The sequence below is a fragment of the Pocillopora verrucosa genome, chromosome 9 (genome assembly GCF_036669915.1).
Source record: "Pocillopora verrucosa isolate sample1 chromosome 9, ASM3666991v2, whole genome shotgun sequence".
NCBI classification, from domain to species: Eukaryota; Metazoa; Cnidaria; class Anthozoa; order Scleractinia; family Pocilloporidae; genus Pocillopora; species Pocillopora verrucosa.
In genome coordinates this window covers 3616129-3634168 of record NC_089320.1, presented here as the reverse complement: position 1 = coordinate 3634168, position 18040 = coordinate 3616129, and the positions used below count along the sequence as shown (strand labels likewise).

At 36.8% G+C, this 18040-nt stretch overlaps 1 protein-coding gene across 4 annotated transcripts; it reads left to right on the top strand.

Annotated features, from left to right (window-relative positions):
* Positions 1–279: 279 nt before the first annotated feature.
* Positions 280–10323, top strand: LOC131792356 (mitogen-activated protein kinase kinase kinase 7). 4 transcript variants are annotated; one of them, XM_066172289.1, is made up of 12 exons: positions 280–408; positions 2053–2106; positions 2723–2771; positions 3788–3876; positions 4600–4662; positions 4813–4875; positions 5674–5845; positions 6039–6130; positions 6541–6603; positions 7302–7364; positions 7953–8720; positions 9275–10323. In XM_066172289.1, exons 3-12 carry the CDS (start codon positions 2723–2725, stop codon positions 9539–9541), a joined length of 1689 nt encoding a protein of 562 aa, XP_066028386.1. In that variant the 5' UTR covers positions 280–408; positions 2053–2106; the 3' UTR covers positions 9542–10323. The 4 variants fall into 4 exon arrangements, with proteins under 4 accessions (XP_066028386.1, XP_058965710.2, XP_066028385.1 ...); XM_059109727.2 differs by lacking the exon at positions 2723–2771; XM_066172288.1 differs by having other exon boundaries at positions 2053–2771.
* Positions 10324–18040: the final 7717 nt, after the last annotated feature.

Below are 18040 nucleotides of genomic sequence, written 5' to 3'. Positions count from 1 at the left end.
TGGATAGAGATAACAATGGGAAACAAATTTGTTTTACAATAGTATGGGGCTGTGCGGAAATTTTACCACCATGGAAACAGTTTGTTTATCATTTTGTTCGTTACCAAAAGGGGTTAACTAATAAAAATCTTTACTTAGAGTGACGTCATGGAACACGATTGGCGTAGACGTTGCCTCGCCTTTCAATGGTCGCTATTTTGGGGTGTCTGTTTTGGTGACCATACCGCAGGCAAGGAGCCAAAATGACCCTGGGCTCGAAAATTGCAGGCTATAATTGGACAACTGGTCATCTGGGAAGTAGATCTCGCTGGGAACACGGACTTTCACGCAACGGTCTTCAATCGCTGTTTGTAAACCATATTAATATTTCGAAGGGCTAAACTGCAGAATATCCAGACTTTCTTTTTGGTAAGTTGGTGCAATTCTACCCGATCAGATCCTTCTCTCCAACCGTGCAGTAGTGTAAGTTCAAAAAAATTCATTCGATGTCTAGATTTATAATCGAATTCAGAGCTCGCACCAACGTGACAGATCACGATGTTTCATTCACAAAGGTAACGAAACCTTTTTTCGATGGAATTGTGCAGAAAAAGAGTCTGTTCCGATGATAGTGAGCGGAATACGTTCACCATGTTCGGCGAAAATAATTTCTTACTTTAGAAAAGTGCATTGCACAGTTGAAGGAATCTTAAAATCATCTTAAGCTTTACCTCTTAAAATTGCAGCACAATTTATGAACCATCTTAACGATAATGAAGGCTTATTAGGAGAATTTCAGTCTGCATATAAATCTCATCACAGTACAGAGACTGCGCTTGTGAAAGTTCAAAATGATATTTTGATGGCTACTGACAGTAATAGGTCGGTTAATTTTCTAATGCTTGCTTTATCGGTTGCGTTTGATACTGTCGATCATTCGATTTTGCTATCAAGACTACAGAAGCGTTTCGGTATTAGGAACGATACCTATCCCAGAGTACTACTAAGGCTATTGTTCAAGCTTACATAACATCGCGTTTGGACTATTGTAATGCCCCACTGTATGGTCTCCCGAAGTATCTGATTAATAGACTTCAGCTCGCCTTGCTACCTTGACTAGAAGGCAGGAACATATCACACCAATACTAAGGAGCTTACATTGGCTGCCAGTTCATTATAGGATAGTTTTTAAAATATTGTTGCTGACTTACAAAGCTCTGAATGGACTGGCCCCAGATTACCTTAAAGGTCTATTGAAGTATAATGACTCTCGTCGCACACTAAAATCTTCAAACAACAGGTTGCTTAATGAGCCTAGGGCGAATCTAAAAAATGTATGGTGAAAGGGCTTTTTCCGTGGCGGCACCAAGGCTCTGGAATAAACTACCACTACAGATCAGGTTTTCAGCATCAGAGGCAGTTTTTAAAGCTAATCTTAAGACTTATCTTTTTATGTGTGCATTTGATTTGTAGTTTTTACTCGTAGTTATAGTGTATTTAATTCTTGGATTTTAATTTTTACGGTTTTTAGAGTATTGTAAAGCGCTATGGACAATAAATGGAAGATGGCACTATATAAATGTATTTAATTAATTAATTAATTAATTAATTAATTTCCGATTTTTAGTAATGAAGCTAAACTCGATATGGAATCTGTACAATATACTGTACATCCGATCGACATGTGATCAGCTGCACTCATTCACTTGTACTTGTAAACTTCTACAAAAAACAATTTGGCTGTAACTTTGTTATGAATTTATTATTTCAAAAACTCTCAAAAAGAGTTCAGAACGTCAACATCATTGACAGAAAGAAGCTACAATGTAGTCCAAAACCTCTCATAATTTTTCCTCATTCAAAATGACTTATGAAATATTCCAAGAGTATTCTTGAAGTTTAATAACATGTGGAGCTATGATTATCATAATTAAAGCATTTGACTTTTAAAGTTGCTCAGACCTGTTTATCTTTCTTTGTGCATTTCTTTTTTCTCTGTTTAGACCTAAGCCTGAGTCATTTCATATCTGGAAACCTGGAACTAAATTTTAAGCATGACTTTTTCTTTTTTAGAGTCTTCATTTCCTCTAAAAAGAGGACAAGAAATTAAAATTACAATGGACAAAGGTAAGTAACTACAGATAAATTGATATCAATTGAAAGTTATCTCAACAAAGTCAGTTTGACTTGATCAATGCTCAGTTTTAATGAATAAATGACAAGACAGAAAAAGAGAGATACTTACCTGGTGTGTTGTTTGTTCAATAATTTGACTAAAGAGTGATAATTTTTTTCAAGTCTCCCTTTTTAAAAAAAAAAAAAAAAAAAGGTTCATCGCCAATTTGCAATGTTTGGCTAAATTTTAGTTGCCGATTATATTAACTCACCATGGCAACCCAAATGGTTGCAGCTTAGAGTGCTACCGTTAATTTATGTCCAATTTATTTTGAAGAAAAATAAATTCTTGTAGGTGGTGTCACACTTACGCATAGAGTGGCCATATACATGTCTACTTAGTATTTGTGGATGAATACTAGCATACTAAAACCGGGACGTTTCAAATTCATCTTGACTTTATTATCAAGTAAAAGGATGACAGTTGTAGTTTCAAATTTAAAAATTGACTGAGTTCATTAGAATGTCAAGTGTTTCTTGATCTTTGGTGTTCAAAGATCTCTTCTAACACTGGTCAACATGACACTGGTAATGTATGAGGAGTTCCAGTGTTGGTTGTTTTTCACAGATGCTTGTCAGCTGGCAGCCTCTTTTCTCAATCATCATGCCGAGGAATGGCAAGTTGTTTTTATCGATAATCTCCTTTGTAAACTGTATTGAAGGATGGCATATATATATATGTTTTGCAATTATAGGGGAAAAAACAGAGAGACTGTACTTTCATCCCTACAAGCCTGTTTTGTGATTGCTCACTTGTTAGGGGATTTTAAAATCCCTTGATGAGTGAGCAATCACGAAACAGGCTTGTAGGGATGAAAGTATAGTCTCTCTGTTTTTTCCCCTATTGCAACACATATCGCACTCTACTCCTACCTATCGAGCACTGTAAAACGGGAAAATCAATATATGGACCACCTCTATATATATTTATATATATATATATTTATATAATAAGCTCAGTTATACATGCATTCTGATTGGTTCTCACTTATGATCTATTGGAGGACAGACGTATAGATGATGTCATCTTTAAAACTTTTTAAATTCGTTATTATATAAAACAAATAGAGTCCAAGTTGCCATGCATCTGTTCAGTACTAGATCACAGATGACATCAAAATGTGGTAAGAACATCAGTGACACACTCGGCTGCGCCTCGTGTGCCACTTTTTTGTTCTTATCACATTTTTATGTCATCTGTGATCTATTACTGAACAGATGCATGGCAACTTGGAATCTATTTGTTAAGTATATAGATATCTGTTTTAAAAAATGTTGCAATTTGAAGACATTCATGAAATATACATATATCTTTTGTTTTCTCATTCAAAACAGACACTTTTTGATGAGGAAAGAAGAGGCATATAGATATTCCATATATTTTTCTCAATCTGCAATGTTTTTGAAATTGGGTGTATATGTTATATGTGAAACCAATCTAAAGGAAATGTAAGGTGGTCATGTAGTTAACAGAAAGAAGAACAAAAAATAATTGAAACTACCTCTGTGTGTTGTACACTCTGCATAGTGCAAAAACCATTGAAAAATTATAGTTTCCATGTTAAAACAATTGTTTTCATTTTAAGCCTGGTAACTTATGCATCTAAGATTAACTCCTGTGGTACTCCAACAGGGAGCACATTTCATACTGTGGTGACAGGGCATACAGTAGTCACAAATCCAAGCACAAGGCCTCAATCAAATGATATTTCAGAAGTGCAGGTATGTAAATATCATGTTTGGATATTAAACAATCCTCACCAAGCTAGATTTTATCGTCTTCCATTTGCACTTCCATTTTTGTCTCACATTGTAATGCAATGATCTTTGTTAGCTCATTTTCTGACTTGTTTGACCTAACATCCTAACCAAGAAGTCACCAATTTGATTAAAATGTGTTATTGACTAGTGCCCTATTTAAACAACAGTTGAGAAAAACTGCTGTTGTTGTATTTGTCCGAAAATATTTGAGGGTTTTTGTTCAGCAGAAAGTTGTTTGAAATTTTCTTTTATTAATAACCAACTCATGAGCACCCACACTTTGCACATGATGAATTAAAGTAGAACTGGCAAAACAAGCAGAAAAAAAGAGAGCTGCTTGCTAGAGAATGTATTGAACAATCAAAGGCAATGGAATTTGAAAAAAAAAAAAAGTTAAACACTCCAAAACTAAATTCAAAACTGATTTTCTTTGCTATTTAATTTTTTTTGTTCTTACAGAACAAAAAAAATTTGACTTAGATGTGGCAAAATGCACCTGGCAATACACAAAAGAATAACTGGAGCTCTGGCAGGTGCTGGATCTTATTGAAAGCGCTGTCTATTTTATTTATTTATTGATTATTTAAGTACTAATTAACTTATCTGTTATTAATTGAACGGATGTATTAATTACTGAAGATTTTCTTAGATCTTTATTTAATATGTATTCATTATGGTCACTAGACTCTGAGAGAACATAATAAAGGACTGAGAGCAGTGCTCAGGGAGAGGGAGAAGGATTTAGAAGTAAGTATCTCAAATAATATTACAAGATAATTTGTTTTTATTAACTGAGTTGATAATGTAAATTGCCATTGTAAAGAGTTTCTAAGATGATGTTTATTTTGCTGTAATAATTCATTTGGGGTTTTATTGAAAATATGTGCTTTTTTGCAGAATGAAAATAATAAGATAACGTGTTTGCAAAGGCATATAAAAGATCTGCAAAATGAATTAGAGGTATGTTATTTTTTGTCATTGGTTTTTGCAATAATTGTTTCCCACGATTTACCTATCAAAACATCTTGCAAGATTAATTATGGTAATAGGAGCAAGTGGAGTTCAATTCGGTCTGTAATCCGGCATACAAGTGATTAACAATATCAGATGGCTGCAAAGCAGGAGTTGGATTTGTCAATCACTAGTATGATTACACTTGTAGAATTTGAGAACACAAAAACTGTTACTAATTAATCATAACCATTACAATTTTTGAAAAAAAGAAACAGTACAATTAGGACAAACATCTCTGCTAGAGAAATTGTCTAAAGTAAAAATTCCTCCAGTTTGTAAATTTCCCAGTTTTTTTTTTTCAGGATAAGTGATTGTTGTTATGGTTATTTTGATCAATTCTGTGATTGGTAGCTTCACCTGTCCAATTACAGGTGTCCAATTAAGTTATCTGAGATACAACTAACTCTGGCTAGGAGAGAATTAATGTAAATCGTATTGTCAAGGATTTTGAATCGGAAAGTTCAGGCAATCATTTTGGATGAGGCAGTCCTCACCTTTATGAATGCCACAAATAACAACATTCCTAATGGCATAACTAAACAATAAATAAAACAGTCTTTTTACTCGCAATGGGGTGATGGGTTACATTTTTCTCCAGACTAGTGGACTTTAGCTGGGAGTAATTTTTTTTCAACAGTTAAAAGTCTTCTACTCTGTGTTAGCATGGTGGATTGCTAACATAAAGTATATCCCAAATCCCTTTAGGCTTCGGATTGAAACTTTATATTAACTGTTTAATTTCAGGAGATGAAGAAGAAATTATATGAGAAAGTCAATGAATTATCAATCCTGAACACGCAACTTGAATTGAAAGTCATGAGGAACCACAGAGCAAAGGAAGCGATAAAGAAAGTTGAAGCAGAGATGGAAAGACTTAAGCAAGCAAGAAGAACAGTTGACAGGGACATGGATATAGGTAAGTAGCCACATATATGAAAAAATGCTCAGACTTTTTGATGGTGAAATGAAATACACATACTTTAAGATAGTACATGGGCAGTGTTTACTAGAGAAAAAGTTCCACTGTCATATATGCTCATTTTTTGGTCTTGAGAAACCTTGAGGCTCAGGAAAACAAAACCTTGTTTTAACAATTGTTCTCATTGTAGGCCAAGCACCTTCTGTGCCTACCAACTCACAAAAGGTTTCCATTGGTGCCATGGTGGCAGGGCGAACAGTGAATCAATGGAGGGAACTGCAGGTATGTAAATATCTTGTTTTATTATATAACTCCACTGGGTATAATACAAAGCGATTGGGACTGACGAAGGGCTAACGCTCAAAACGTCAGGCTAATTTACGTTTTCAACTCAGTTGTTAACACTAAATTACCTTCCATACTCTCCCACCGACGCGGCGCAACAGTTTCTTTAGAAACTTACCCTTTAATTTTGACACAGCTGGAGGAGAAAATAGGAGAATGTAAATGTGGAAAAAAAATCCTCTCAGGCTGCAAAGAAAAATTGTTTTCAGAGTTGATGATTATTATCACCTATTTTATTTATGTAGTGATTATTCAGCTACTAATTAACTTATCTGTTATTAACTGATGTATTAATTAGTTATGATTTTCTTAGATTTTAATTTATATGTTGTTATTACGGTTGCCAGGTTTTGAGAGAAGAAAATGAAGCCTCAGAAGCAAAGTTCAGGGAGCTGGAGAAGGATTTAGAAGTATGTATCTCAATTAATATTACAAGATAATTCATGTTTATTAACTGAGTTGAAAATGTAAGTTGACCATGGTAAAGAGTTTCTAAGGTGATGTCTTGAGTGTTAGCCCTTCGTCAGAGTTAAGGATGATAAAATGGTATCATAGTTCAAGAATTACTGATTTGGGTAACACTGCAATCACTTCATTCATGAACTGGTTAATTCAATAATGTTTGGTTCTTTCCAATTGTTACATATATTTATCATTTTTCTGGCCCTTTGGCAAAAACATATTTAAATATGTGCATATGCACTTGAGCTGATCAATAAAAATTGCTACATGAGTTATGTGTACTTCACTGAAAGGGCAACTGGACATTTCATTTGTTGACTTGCCAGAAGAAATATCACAAAAACCCATGCCCCCCCTCCCCCCCCCCCCCTTGGATGTTAGTGGAACTGTTACATTTAGTTATATAGTAATCATCAGTTTGTTTAGAAGCTTACCATACACATGATTAGAACCTTAAGTTTTCGTTTTAAGTGCAATTTGAATGAGCGGTCATGCTGCTTCATTGGGCACCAAAAACAGCCACTCTTAGGATTCTGAGTATTATTAAACCCAGAATTAATTACAAATAAATGTAAATGAAGCAGCAATGGAACTTGCTAGTAAAATTTTATCTTGCCATATTAACTTATGATTTGCTTTTCTGCAGATAATAATGGGAATGAGATCGAAGTTGCAAGGAGAATATGCCTATCTGCAAGGAAAATTTAAAGTATGCTATTTAATTTCTTTTTCTAAATTTACCCATCAAAACCATATGATTTTGAACTTGGAATTTCAGACAATCATTTTGGATGAGGCAGTCTTCACCTTCATGAACGCTACAAATAGTGATGCTAAATAACTGGACTTTCACTCAAAAAAACGAGCACTGTAATTGATTGATTCTTTGTCACGTGCCCCTGATCAAATTCAAATGTATCCCGACCGCCTGCGCGCCTAATACAATTGTACATGACTTTTTAAGGGAGAGTCTAAATATATTACAAAGCACTTAATGTATGATCCCTCGGGAAACTAGTTAGTCTTGCTTTCCCTTGAGTCCTGATATAACTGTTTCCCTTAGCGCCATATAATTTAAGTGTACAGCATTCCTATTGGCAAAACCAAAGAATGAGTAAAACAATATTTTTACTTTCAAATAGGGTTACATTTTTCCCCGCACTAATAGACTGTAGCTGGAAGTAATTTTTTTTAAATTTTAATGTGTTTTACTACTTGTTAGCGGAGGTGGATTGCTATAGTAAATCCCAAATCGCTCCAGGCCTTAGGTTGAAATTGTACAACTGTTACATTTTAGTCAAGGAATGACACAAGATACATGAAAGAGGTTGAAATATCGAGAATAAAGCTAAGACTCACAGAGGAAGCTACGAAGAACCGCATACTAGAGGAAGAATTACAAAACAAAAATAAAGAATTACACAGAGTTAAAGAAGATATAAAAATAACTCAGCATGCAAAAAGAACAGTTGAAGAGAACGAGGTTCATGGCCAAAAGCAACAAAATTGTAGCGGGCAAGTCCGGCGCGGTGAAGTTCAGCTGGACAGGGTTGTTGGGAGAGGGGCCTATGGAGAAGTTTGGAAAGGAAAGTTGCGTGGCATCAAGGTTGCTGTAAAGAAACCTCGCGAAAATTCATCTGAATGTCGCAATCTCTTTGAGCAAGAAGTTACGATTATGTTTCAGCTTCGACACCCGAATGTGGTGAAATGTATTGGTAAGATAGATGATGATGATGGATTACCGTGTATAGTCCTAGAATATGCCGACGGCACCCTCGGAGAACTTTTGAAAGAGAGGCCATTGACACATCTTGAAGTATTCTCCTTTGGTCTTGATGCAGGTCGTGGCCTCTTATATCTACACACTCGTCGTCCGGTTCCGATTCTTCATCGGGATCTTCATCCCGGTAACCTACTCTTCTTCCTAATCGCCAAACTCCCAGGTAGAATGCTTAAGCTTTGCGACTTTGGTACGGCAAATTTTTTGCGCAAAACCATGACACCTGACCAAGGAACACCATGGCTCAATGCCCCTGAGGCAAAAACGCAGCACTACACAACAAAAGTAAGAGAAATGTTTCTGCTTCAATCATGCTTCTATTGTAAGGCTATCTTTACATTTTGTTGGTGCGATTGCTAAGACTACTTAGAAAGAACGTCGGAGCTCCCTGGGATTTGTTGGAGATCCCAGAGACAGCGAATGTTAGGAAAGAAAGTTTCTCGTCAACCGAGTGTCAAGTCAGATTTACTCATTCTTTTGTTCGTTATCCTCGCGATCTCAGCAATCCAGTAGTAACCAGGCTAAGAAATGTTACTTTCAATTGGTACTTTGTGGCTAACGTAGTCGACAAAAAATCTCAGATGAATTTTCAATTGAGTATCGAAGAAAGTCAGATACCTTCCCCTTATTTAGTTGAAGCCGTGAAATTGCTTACATACTCCATACTGCCCTTACAAAAATAAGCTCACTTGCAGCTATCTTCGACAATTAATGGCTACTTTTCGTTTGCGAACAGGCCCATGAAACAAACAAAAACGCACCTAAAGGTTACCTATTAATGTATTTACCCATAACCACCAGTAAACGTAGGCACTTTTTGGGTGCTTCTTTCATTCTAGGCTGACGTGTATAGCTTTGGGCTGCTACTGTTAATGTTGATTATCAGAGTCTGGCCTAAGTCGGAAAACCTAACATGTCAGGTGCAAAAAGTATTCGATACTTCCCTGCAAGAACTGATAAAAGAGTGCACAGCACAAAACCCAGAGTTACGACCAGACATGCGTAAAGTGGTTTACAAGCTGATGAGAATGAAATCTGGTGCAGTTAGAGCACATTTAAGAAACCGAGAGGAAAAGTATAAAGTCACTGAAAACAAGCTTCAGTAGACACTGATGTTGCAGACCGAACAGTTTATAATGGTAATAGGACCGAGTGGAGTCCAATTCGGTCTGTAATCGTACAAGTGATTAACAACGGACGACCGCGAAGCGGGAGTCTGATTTGTTTATCACGAGTATGTTTACTGACAGAATTGGACGACAAGAAATCCGGTTACCAATGAATCATGACCTTTTCAATTTTCGAAAAAACAAATACACCTAGAACAAATATCTCCAGTGGAGACAATGTCTTTAGTTAAATGTTCCTCCATTTTGGAAATTGCCTTGTTTTTCTTCGGATAAGTGGTTGTTGCTATGGTTATGGTGATCAATTCTGTGATCGGTGGATTTAGCTGAGTGGACCTCGTATGATTGGCTGCTTCAACTGTCCGCTTACAACTGTACAGAATGATTAGTGAAAAATGAAGCAGCCGATGAACCAACATATTTGAGGAAATTATAATGGTTATGATTAGTCGTGTGATAATGCAAATCGTTTCTCTGAAGTTGTCGGGTAGTTGAAAGAAACAAATCAAAAACAAAAAAATTAAACCAAACCTAGAAATACATAAAAACGGTAAGATTAGCACTTAGATTATAATTGCTGTAATAAGCAAAGTGTTAGGTGTTAAGTTGCTTTTTTAAGATAGGATTTAAAAAATTTAGACTTTTATTTTTAACATACTTGATTTTCTGAGAAAATTACAAATTGTAGGTTTTAACTTAATAAGTAGTGTTTTTTAATATAGTTTTGTTAAAATTTTGAAAATAAATTTTGTTTCTTTCTATTTTGTATTTATAATTTTTTCAGCTGATTTTCTTTCTGTAGCAATACGAATAGGGGCCGTCAATTGCTTGGATCTCTGATACTAAAATGTTGCTATTTTTTCAGCCAAAGATGGTGGGACCAATGAGTTTCTTGGCGTATTTTACTTTTAAAAAAGTCTGTTTCTGTCATTATTTTTAAATAGAAGTTAAGTATCGATTTCAATTGGTAAGCACAATCAAACGGCTTCAAAAGCAGTCGTTGATCTTCGGTCAAGTATTAGTGAAAGTTTTAAATTGAGTGTCGAAGGAAATCCGGGATTTCATTGAGTTTACTCTTCGTTGTTCTATGATTGGTCAAGAAGACTCGTGCCATTTTCTCCACCAATCGGTCGGATACAAACCCGAAACCAATCACAACTTGTTCACACGTGTTTTCCCGCACTTCAAACGGTTTGGCTACTCTTACTTTGAGTTCTCATCGGCTCCTTGTATTTTTTACCTATGTTCTGATTAGCTACTGTAATAACGAGGGGTTTGGTTTCACGACACTCAGTTGAAAGGTGCTTTCCTTGTATGAGGAAAAAATGAATTAATAATTAATCAATAATCGTGTTTCAAACCGTCAATTATTGAATTAAATGTATCACTTAATAAAAACAGGTAAAAAAAATAAAAAAATATATATTACAATTCAAAAAATTTTTTTGTGAGGTGTGGACTTTAAAGTCACTTTCTTTTATAACAAATAGGTTAGAATGTAAAGAGACACTGAAGTCTCTTTAAAAAAAATTACATAGGGTAGATTTTAAAAAGCAATGGTTACATTTTGTCATAGACATTAAATGTCTTTTATCCGTCTGATGTTGGTTTTGATACGCTTTCTTGATCTTGATCGGTCCGTCTGTGCAGTGAAACTCCGAAGTTTGCTTCTGCGTCGATAGTTCAAAGCTTTAATTTTCCCTCCTGGGCAGCACCGCGAGCATTTGAACCTTTGAAGATTGGTTTGTTCAAAGTTGCATTTAAATGTCCTGCTCGAACACAATTTTTTATTGAATAATTCTTTGTGTGACTAACGAACGTTGTAGAATTTAGCAAACTCACGTATTATTTTGTAGTGCCGCTGTTTGGTTTTTCCGTTTATAAGCATCATTCTAAGATGTGAACATTTCTTCTAAGCCATTTGCTCACGAAAGCGGACTCTTTACCTTGAAACTCCGCCATAATTAAAATTAACACCAGAATATTCGGCTGGTTCAAATTTGGGAGAGGAATGTTGAAGCTTCAAATTGATCGACGCTCAAATCTGTCTTGTTAACGAGTTACAAAAGAAAGTTTCAAAATGATGTTGAAGCCTTATGTGACTCTAGATCCATTTCACGCGTCTTCATCAAGTTTGAGAAGCCATCAGGGTTTCTATCCTTATCAGCCTTAGGTGGTTCCGACGTTTATTCTGGTCTCACATTTTTTACTGAGGCGCTACGCCACAGACTCTAGTTTGAAACACGGGGTTGTTTCGTGTGAAGTCACGAATCGCTTTCAGTGATTGTCGCTTTCGTATATCTCAAATTCTATCAGATCGTAATTTACCGACTGCGATCACCGATAACTTGCAAAAACACCTTTTGCAGAAGCAAGCTTTCCCGCCCGCAAGTACTCCTTGCGGTATAGATGGAACAATGAAGCGAGGTTTTTATCTCGTCAAATAACTGGCGTGCCAGATTTTAAACATAAACACCAAGAGATTGTAATCTCTCTTGAACACTTATCAAGAAAAATTTTGTAGAGGACTTGATTTGGTGGAATTTGGAAGAGGGGGACATTTCAGGAGAAAATTAAAAGGGTTTAGTAAAGCTCCACGCCAGCAAGTTTTTTTTTCTCGTTCATCTCGACAAAATTCATTACAGATTTTTCTTTCGTAATGTACGTCGCCAATCAGAATTGGAGGGTGATTTGGTATCAACAATTGAGTTGATGACGTAAATTGGCCACAGCTAAGAGTGTCAAAACTGGCGTTTCGAGCTTAGCCCTTCGTCAGAGCGAATGACGAATGACAAATGTTTCGCTCTGACGTAGGGCTCAGGCTAATGCTCGAAACGTCAACTCAAAACGTATCCTCCAAGGTAGAAGAGTAGAAGACCATAGAATGATGTTTATTAGGCACTTTCACTTACCCTAACCATATATTCAAGCAATAGTCTACATATGTAAAACTGGTTGCATGATGTCTTTAACCCTTTACACCCTAACATCAGTATACATATTCTCCATACTGTCCTCTATACATTTCCCAATGTGCTGGCAAGGAGAATTTGCTTAATAATCAAGAGATTCTTCAGTTGACCATCAATTCCTTTATTCTCATGACCTCAATGTTTGATTCAGGGATGATGTTGAAAAGACAAATTAGATGCCAGTCACTCTTAGGGATTAAAGTGTTGATAACTGCACACATTTTATTTGCTCCTTGCATTTGTTGGCAACAATAGTTAAGGCTGCCAGGAAAGCCAACAAGCAAATGAACAGAAGACAATGAAATAAGGGAAACTGTAAACCTTATCATATGATAGAAAAAACTTCACAGAATACTTAAAAAGGGAAACTTGAATTGTGCTAGCTAATTTCCTCTAATGTCCTTCATGTCTTTGATCAAATAAAATTTAATCAGTCGTAGGGTTTGCCTGCAATGTGTCAAATTACCAGTTAGTGTGGACTTGGTTCTTCTCAGATGTCAGCTGGTAAAAGATAGAAGCTAAAAATAGATTTCCATAAGAAAAAGTACCCATCATCAAAAGAATCACTCTGAAGTGGTGGCCTGACTGATTTGTGATATTTAAAATGACAGAGGCACGAAAAACACATCCAGCTTTTTCCTACTCACCAGTAAGTTAATTAGATTTTGGATTCTACATTCAAACTGGGTGAGATTAAATTTATTTATATCATGCTTCATTATGGTTTGTTTACATGGAAAGGTAATCGTTGTTATAGCTTCACAGATGTTATCGTTGCTGTCGTAATTAACATTCACAACAAATTCCATCTAACATCGAATGTTTCAAGAACTTTCTTCCTTTCTCAATACCATTTACTATTTCTGGAGCACTATTAAAGGAAGCGGGTTGTTAAAAGAATTTTATAAAATAATTCAAATAGTACGCGCGCTCTGATTGGCCATAAAACCATTTTACATGAGCGTATGTAAACACGGTTTTCGTTCCTCTTTCATTAGTTATTTTATAAAAGAAATGTAAAATGGTTTCCGTGTTTACAAAGCCTGATGTAAACACGTGAGAGGTTGGAAGAACACTCGATAAGCTGGAGACCACTCCGCTTCGCGTCGTGGTTTCCTACGCTTATCTCGTGTTCTCCCAACCTCCCGCGTGTTTACATCAGGCTTTGTAAACACGGAAACCATTTTACATTTCTTCAATAACTTTTGATTCTAGTAATTGAATATTTGATTAAAATTTGATGTCTTCACATGTAACAGGATGGTCAAGCTGAAGATAGCCTCAAAAAGGAGTGAACTCCATTGTAACAATTACATGACTAATTTGGAAACTTGGGCACTTGGCAAATACACCATGGCTTGCAGTTCTCATGTTTACAGTTTGTTGAGGTAATTGAAATGTCATTCCCCATGCAGGAACCCTCCACATGACCTGTACAGTCATATGCTATGAGATAATCGTGAACATTTGGAGAAGTTATGGTGGTAATTGACCCCTTTTTGCTGGGATGCATAGGATCTGATAGTGTCAATCTCCAAAAGACGCCGTGTATTTCTAGGTAGAGGGCAATCATGAAACAATAGCCAGAAGAGGAAAAGTTTTAAAAAAAATTGCAGGTTAAAACATGAGTTGAAAATTACTTTTCTTTTTAATTTTTACGCTAAACTGAGGAGGTTGAAACGTTTGGGTAAAACGGTGGGGCAAGCAGTCATACCTGGCAACTTCAAGAGAAGATATAAGAGAAGCTCATACGATTCTGGCGTATTGTTTTACTGACTCACTGTTCACACGTGTATATTAGAGTGGTTTAGCAGGAGGACGGGAACGTCATATCAGAACGGCGCGCGTAGCAAAAATGTCGATGAGAAACTGGCTCGAGAACGCCGACGCGTTGTGTTGAATAGTGATTTAGCAGTCGTTGCAACAAGAATCCTCACCTCGGCTTTTTAAAGATCACCATCACCTTTGAGTTTTCGGTTTTATAGACCACTCTAAGGACAACGAAATTATCATCTTTGAGAATTATGTAACAAGCGCAAACAGGGGATAGTTATAGACACGGAAAGTAAGTAGTCAATATGAATCCACATGGGCGATTAAACTTTGAAACTATTCCATTCCAGTTTAGTCTCGAGTCTGCTGATTCATCTATCAAATTCTGAAGCCCACTAAAAAAAAATTTTCTATGATTTATGTCGCTGTCATTTCGTTTCGTGCTATGAGATTTCAGCACTACTCGATTTTCTTCATAATTTTGTAAAGGATAATTTGGAAATCGTCGTCGTTTTCCCCCTTGTTTACTGAATATTCTTCTCAATTATGACAGTGCATCTCTTTTGAGCACCACCTTCTTAAAGTTGCAATGCATTTTGAACGGAATTATCAGGAGTTATGGCGAAACCATGTAGAAACTAAGCGACCCAACGATGGAGTTGTTTACGATGAGTTCCTATTTATCTGTGAAAGAATGAAATTAACTCAAACTATAGTCACCAACGAAACGGTTAGACGTAGGAATAAGACTTCGTTCCTGTTTAATTTTTTTGTTCGTTTTTTTTAACGAATGAAGTCGTTCAAGATGAATCAAATTAACAGATTTAGAAAGCCGTGCCGAAATCAAGTTGATTATCATTATATTTCGAAGCGAGAGCATGACTTTCACCGGCGCTGATCAAAAATTCCAAACATAAAAAAGTGCAAACCTGAGCTATTCTCAATCTTTTTTCATCTCTGACTCCAATTCGCAGAAAAGTTTTCAATCACGGTAAAAACGACAACAACAACAAATAACACTGAATAATACAGTAGGTAAGCGTCGTGATATTTCATTTTGATAAACTTCAACATGAAGCAAGTTTAATTTATTGATAAATTGATTCATGATAAAATTAACAGCGTCCCATTCTTAGAGTTTTCATACAGGATTAAAGAAATGTATCAAAGAACAGCCCTTTCGCTGTTTTAAGCCTTGCTCAATTACAAGTGTACTGAACCCTGAAATCTCGGATACGGCGCTTGCCAACGATTGTGTTTCCTTTCGGGAATCCAGCATAAATGAAGCGGTAAATTTTCCCAAAATACACCGAATGAACCAAAGGAAGGGACCAGGTTATCCTGGAAATGAGTTCTGAAATAATTCCAAATAGCATTACCTCGTTTATAAGCGCAAAATTTGCGCAAATCCCTGGCGTTTTGATCTCGACGGGAAAACCGGCGTAATGACGTCCTGAACTTGTTGAGCTAACAACGGAAGTCGTAATAGAGTCGTATCCAGACTATCTGCGCGCTTTCCCGCCCTGAAATGACGTTCCCGTCCTCTTGCTAAATCACTCTATTCTCCAATCGACCGGCGAAGTAGTTTACCGTCGTTTCTTTCAATTTTGGCTCATTTTCCCTGACCAAAATTATCAGTCACGGTCAACAGAATATAATTTCAACTGATGCTGACATCATACACTTCATCTGAAGAAGAAAAGATTTCCCATCTTCGAAAATTTGCTCAAAACATTAGGAACAACATGGTTGTTGGCTGCTTGAAGATACCGTTGACTAGCATGCACGATGATCGTTTTGGAAGTTGTGAGAACGCCGTCCCTTGGTTCCAGACCTCGTCAATTCTCCCCTCCCCTCCCAACCCCCCAAACTGGTTCCTAGATCCCGTTTAAAAAACTCTTCTACAGCCAATGCTGAAGAGATTTATTACAGTTTTTATCATAATGAGGAGCTAGAAATAAACTAACAAGAGCTTCGCTTTTAGGCTTGGCTAAATCTATATATTATGTAAAGTATAGGACATTGTATGCATTGGGGATAATGATTCCTCATACACGAGGATTTTTTTGGAGTAGGTACGTCATGTATGGGCTATTATTATGTCCTCAATAATATTATGTCCTATACTTTACATACATGTAATGTACTTTACATACAATACCCTACACACACATACACGGCTAAACAAGGCTAGATACAGCTATACACAGCTCTACAGGGCTATACACAGCTATACAGAGATATACAGAGGTATACACAGCTATACAGAGATGAATTTTCTTAATTTTCTTTTAAATTCTTACTCCGAAATAGGCCGAAGATACCACTTAAGTGCTCAAGCGATCGTAGAAAACCTGCAAAGCTGAACGAAAAATGTTATCCACTACTTAGTAGGATAAGAACATTCAGACTAATGTGATTTACTTGGATTTTGCGAGAGCATTCGACTCAGTCGATCATGCCATTCTCTCGACCATGCTAAGGGCGTATGGGGTCTCGCGACAATTACTTGCATGGTTCGCTGATTATTTAACGGTTCGAGCTCAAAGTTTTGCACGGTGCTGCATCGCAATGGGCCCTGGTTACTTCCGGCGTCCTGCAAGGGAGCCTGTTAGGGCCATTATTGTTCACAATCTTTATTAACGATCTCCCGGGTGAAAATGTAGGCGGGATGAGGGCAGCTTTATACGCTGATGACACCAAGCTGCATAAAAACGTCCAGCTCCGTCAGCGATTGCCTGTCTCTGCAGACCACTCAAGCAAACGTGGATGACTGGTCAAAGAGAAATAACATCAACTTCAACACCTACAAATGCACAAAGCTTACTGTGACGCGGGTGAAAACTCCCTTGATTTACGACTACATCCTAAACAACACACAACTTGTGCGGGTGTCCGCGGAAAAAGATCAAAGAGTTACAATTACGGGTACGTTGTCTTGGCACTCCTATATATACAACATCACCACTTGAGACAACAAGCTCCTCGGGCTCCTAAAGCGGACATGTCCATTACTAAGTGACGTGTCTACCCGGTGCGCGCCATACTTATCACTAGTCAAGTCACAACTCTTCTACGCTATTCAAATCTGGTCGCCTGCTCAGGTTTCCCTGAAGGCACAAGTCGAGTGAGTGCAGCGGCGCGCTACCAGATGGATCTTACAAACCCGGATTGGTGATATGTCCTACAGAGATAGACTTATTACCCTGGACTTACTCCCTCTTACCTACGACAGAGAACTGAAAGACTTAGTATTCTTTTATAAGTGCTTCTTTAATCATATTCACCTTGATGTATGTAGTTTCACAAACTTTATTTCTCACGGCCGTACTGGACTAAGTAACTCCTTTAATTTAAAAACACCAATCTGTAAAACGAGCACTTTCAGGCCTCCTACTTCAATGGCATTGTGAAACTTTAGAATTACTCTTGTTCTATTGCTCCTTCCTCTAGTTTTTCGACTCCGCTCTCCTTCCAGCTTTTCGTCAAACAAACACTTTTTGACTGCCGGAGAGCGTCCTTTGACATTGACTGGCCCTGTACGTAGACACTAATTAGAACTTGCTCATGCTACAAGCTAGAGGTGTAGTTAGTACTATGTTATAAACCAAATAAAGTTGTTAAAAAAGTTGTCAATTCAAATGGCAGAAATTGAAGCAAATTCAGATTGACTTGTTTAGTCTTCTTGTAGCATGTAACCTGTTCTTTCTTTGTCAAGAATTAATACAATGGT